Here is a 4937-nt window from a genome sequence, read left to right as displayed (position 1 = left end):
ACAAATGCAAAAGAAAAATGCTGCAAATCTGGTCAACACAACGGAAGTGCTCCAGGTGCACTCAGTGTAACAGCTAAAAGCAAGAGCAAAGTATTGCTAACTGATCTAAGCTAGCCGTGCAGCTAGCGGTACTATCAGCTGACTCTGGGCTCTGAGCACAGGGGTGTGTTAGTGTTCACTCCCCAAACCAGCACACAGGGCAGAGGCAGCTAAAAGTAAGCTACTGCTAGCTGTGGTGCTGGACTCCTGCCCTCTGCAGTTTACTGCCGGTCATTCCCCGCTCTCTTCTCCCAATATTTCCTGTCTCTCTTCAACTGTCCTATCTGATAAAGAAAGAAGTACTGCTAGCTGCATGGCTATCTGAGATCAGTAGCTAAACTTAACAGTGGCTACTTAAGCAAAGCTATCTGTAGATGGGGAGCTATTTCTCAACAAAAGTTGTGTGATTTCTTTGCTCATGTTGTAAAGTTGTATTTTTGCACAGCTGTCCCTGGTACATGGGTGACAGAGACACTGCTTCAGCTGTGTCTGTCAATACTTTGGTTAGTTTGGACGTTAAGCTTGAGTTGTTAAGCTGAACCTCCTGCAACTGGTCACTGGATGAATGAAATCTGCATGACTAGATCTCACCAGAGGCCATTGAAAAAGTAGAGACATTACATGACTCATACAGCTTTTAAAGAGACAATAATTAAAAATATTTGAACATATGACTGCTCAATAATGAAATTAATAATGAAAATGGTTAAAACCTTTATATTGTAAAACTCTTGTTACCTTTAACATGCAAACTCTATTAACATGATATTGAAGTCAAAATAGAAAGAGCCATTTCTATGTAAAAATAAATTTAATTTCAAAGTAGATTACAACATGTTAGAAAAAAGCAAACAAATGAGTGTCCCACAGATGTCACCTGTCGCACACATCTTCACAACACCAGCTTTAGGTGAATGAAGCGGTCTGTCCTCATTCCTGTAACTGCTCTGCACAGCTCTGTTTGAGCGCCAAGCTTGCCAAAGACATCTTAAAGTAACAAACTCAAAGATCTCTGTCTCTTCTCTTTGATGGTCTGAAGTTTTGTTGTCCATTGTCATCAATCTTTTCCTTGTTTGTGCTGCCATGTTAAGAGGCTGGAGGAAACAACACACCCCTTCACACAGAAGAGACATAAAAAGCGAGTCTTGTGTTTTTTTCCAGTGATTTTCGCCACTGAAACCCACTTCATTTGCTGCAAATACAATGAATTTCATTGATGGGCCACAGACTTGTGCACCATTTTGGTAACTCGTTTGTCGATAACAGACATTTCTGTGTCTGAAGATCTTCAAGATTATTGGTTTAAAGAACGATACAAACTGTTCAGGGAGTTTGGCTTATCAGTTGCTAACCAAATACAGTAATAAAAAGGGGATAGGCACCTGTCTCTGAAACAACTCATTAGCAGTTAGGCTAATGTGTTAGCATGCAATATTTAAAGGGCCATCATGAAATTATGTAGATTACTTGTAATATCACACACGTAACAAGAGTTTTTCCATAACATAAAAATGAACTTGTTCATGTAAAAAAAAATAAAAAATTACTATAAAACTTTGACAACAGAGATTTGGGTCTTGAATGCAGAAGATTATGGATTATGGGCTGTGCCTTTAAGTAATTCTAGGTGATCAGCATTATCCAAACTGCTTCATGCGTGTAAACCTGATGGTAATTCAGAGCGGTTTATGGCCTGTAGGTTTCAAACTGCTGTAAAATGTTATTTATTTGTTTAATAAACTCCAAATAAACAATGCAAAAAGCTCATGTTACTAACTTCCTTTTTAAATCAGAGAATTATCCTTGTTCTTCTCCCATGACCATATAGCAGCTCTTACATTGTCATTGTTTGAATATTCCCCTCAACTTTAGTTTGATACTGTAAAGAGTTCATGTATCTGCTGGTGACAAATAGAAGATTTTGTTGTCAATCCTCCATCCATAACTCATGCAAGGTAAAGGGGCAGATGAGTCCCCAAATCTCAGAGCAATCGTAAATGTCTTTTTTGTGGTGCTGAGATGCTTCTACATTTTGAGGAGTGGTCGATGGAGGTCAGCTTTAAAGAGTAGATCCCGGCCTACTCCAGGTCACAGTTTCATCGCCGACTTATTTGTCTCGCACTGCTTCCATGCATTTTGGCACAGTCTCTCCTGTCATGCGAGCTGTGTCTCCCCTGTGGACAAAGAGGGACATCACTGTTACTGTCAATTCAAACATGATCACTGTGTACGTGTAGGAAATATATTAGACTTTTACAAAAGCTCAGATAGTTTGATGGACAGCCCTGAGTGCATAGATCTCTCAGTGCAGTAACATGGCTTTCTAGATTTGACAAAACAGTTTCCCTTTAAAGGATATCTCCACGCATGCACTGAATAATATGGCACCTATAAATAAACTAAATCCCAACACACAGATTTGAACTTCAGGGTGGACTGAGATCCATGCAGTTTGTTAACCCCACAGTGTCACATGACCTCCCTCTAAAGTGGAACAAACTCATTCCAGCCAAACAGTTTGATGCACTCATGAATTGTTGAAAAACAAATTTTATGTTAAAAACACAAAAATAAAATAAATTATGCTGCATAATAGCATACATATTCTATACAGCATAACCACCAGCTTCTTACTTTTATCATATTGTCTCTAACGGCTTCACTGCTTGAAAACATATATTAATATTCAACCAAAGCTTTTATTTATTGGTGTTCCGGACACACTGACCTTTCTCCTTCGTGCTGACCCCATTTATAAATTAACCATTTTTATTTTCCTACATCTAAAAGGAACATATTGTAATAAAACAATGAGTTGCATATCTTTCAAGAAATATTAAGGATTTACTGGAATTTCGGTATAATTATCCATCAACAATATTTACTTAATGGATCCCACCCTAAATTACATTCACACTTTGATTCCTCGTTGAATCTTCTGCAGACGATTTTGGTAGCCTAATAACAATCCAAATTTAAACTGCACTTTAAAAAGCGTTGCATGGTGAATGTAAGCCGTTTAACAGTGGACTTTAAGGAAGTATAAAATAATATAAAAAATATCCTGTAGAGTTTATACATTTAACATTTGTCTGAAAAGCATTTAGAAATAGAATAAATACAATGTTGAAATGGAGTTTGGGGTGATATATGAGACAACTGTTAAGAGTTTTTCTGTGAGCGTAAGTATGTTGTACTACTGTATTTTACCCCTTTCCGTTGGTTGCTGAGGCAGAATGTGCAGATACTCCGGGGCTGTTTGCCTTCTCCACCCCCCTTCACCTCCTTGTAGACCGCACTGAGGCACGGCTGGCCGTCCACCCTCCCATCCCCGACCACGAGCACGTTGGCCAAGTGTGAGATGTAGCTGGACGCCAGGCGCAGAGTCTCGATTTTGGAGAGTTTTCTGTCCACGGGTTCCGTAGGGATGAGTGTCCGCAGCGCCGTGAAGGCCGTGTTCACGTTCTGGGTCCGGTATCTCTCCCTGGCGTTTGCAGCGTTCCGCTGCCGCACTGGAACGCCTGACTCCCCCGGAATCCCGCAGCAGCCGTAGCCCTGGTCGGTGCTGCCGTCGCTCTCGCTGCGGTTCTCCTCCTCGTCGTCCGACATCAAGGTCAGGTCAGCGGGGTAGGAGAAAGGATGCGTGGACACCGGCCTCAGCATTGTGAAAGCCATCATCACAGAGGAAAGCCAGTCCCTTATTTCCAAATAGAAACAAGCTGCATGCAGACAAGAGCCGCGCGTAAAAGTCGCTGTAACTCCAAGGTTCAGCCCGCAGAAATCCCCGGTTTCTTTAGACTCTTCCGCACAGGATGGTCCAGTCAGTGTGATAGTGTGCATAGCAGGGAGGGCTCTTATAGCAGCTACAGTAGCACCTCAGCTGCACTGGGAGGGGTGGGGCACATGCACGCGCCCCCAGACTCCCAAATGTTTTGGTCTTTAAACGCGATGGCATCATTTGAGTATGGCAAGGTGTGGACATATTACCCTCACCCAAATGAGATTTTATGAGTGGAGAGAGCTCATAATTAGCACACACCGGCATTTGTAGAAACTGACACCTTGGGACACAGAGCCAAATAGTTTAGTGAACAGTATGATTAGGATTAGAGGGGTGCAAAAAGTACAAGAAATTCACATTTAAAAAACCCCACTTAAATAGGAGTTATTTAGCACTTATTCTAAGACATATGCAGTCCAACATTACAGTGTTATGATGAGAGTATGACGGTATTGTACGGTACAATTCAACAGCAGCACAAACTGCAGCCTCAAAAATGACCAACACTTCTCTTTACAGTTAAAATATTGAGTTTTGAGTAAAAAGCCTAATATTATATCCTTCATGATGGATCCATTGTAAGTGTGTGTGTATGTGCAAAGAGTGGGCAGGGAGCTGAAACCTTGCAGTAAAGTGATAGTAGGCCTACTATTCAAATTGTATTTAGACCCTCCCTTTTGTTGATGATGATCTTGTTACATCCTTCTTCCTAAAACAATTTACAAAGCTAAATGGGTCTTGAGTGCAGCATGTGTTCTTGCAGTGTCAGGAAGATCTGTGTGCAGCTGGTTTATTTTTACACATGTTGTGCTCATTTGAACTTGTTCATTGCTTCTACATATAACCTATGCACATGCTTTTGTGAGCATTTAGACTTGTGCACTGCTGTGTCTGCACTGCACCAAGAAGCTAGTTTGCGACCAAGACCTATAACACATGTTAAAGTCAGAGCTAATGAATAGTTTTACTATAATAACTGCAACGTAGAAATGATACAAGCACGATATAGAGAATGGCAGTCACCATTTAAAGCTGTAGCTTCTTGTTGAAGCCAAGAGGCTGTAGCAGCTAGCTACAAACTAGCATCAAGTTTAGTTTCCTCTGTATTTTAGCAAAG

General features: G+C 40.9%; 1 protein-coding gene across 1 annotated transcript; it reads right to left on the bottom strand.

Annotated features, from left to right (window-relative positions):
- Positions 1-881: 881 nt before the first annotated feature.
- LOC138606252 (transcription factor 15-like) lies at positions 882-3717 on the bottom strand. Its single transcript, XM_069678717.1, has 2 exons — positions 3250-3717; positions 882-2213 (listed from the first exon to the last, which is right to left on the bottom strand). The coding sequence occupies exons 1-2, from the start codon at positions 3715-3717 to the stop codon at positions 2136-2138; spliced, it is 546 nt and encodes a 181-aa protein (XP_069534818.1). The 3' UTR covers positions 882-2135.
- Positions 3718-4937: the final 1220 nt, after the last annotated feature.

The sequence above is a fragment of the Semicossyphus pulcher genome, unplaced genomic scaffold (assembly GCF_022749685.1).
Source record: "Semicossyphus pulcher isolate SPU_LCO1_2020_fin unplaced genomic scaffold, fSemPul1.0.p SCAF_3, whole genome shotgun sequence".
Taxonomy (NCBI): domain Eukaryota; kingdom Metazoa; phylum Chordata; class Actinopteri; order Labriformes; family Labridae; genus Semicossyphus; species Semicossyphus pulcher.
The sequence above is the reverse complement of the archived record's forward strand: the minus strand, read 5'-3'. Positions and strand labels throughout refer to the sequence as shown.

What these genes read in the sequence shown, in the direction of transcription:
- LOC138606252 (XM_069678717.1), bottom strand. Translation starts at nt 3,717, where the DNA reads ATGATGGCTTTCACAATGCTGAGGCCGGTGTCCACGCATCCTTTCTCC. An exon ending in TCAGCAACCAACGGAAAGGG is followed by an intron (nt 2,214 to 3,249) that starts GTAAAATACAGT and finishes CTTTGTCCACAG; the next exon opens with GGGAGACACAGCTCGCATGA.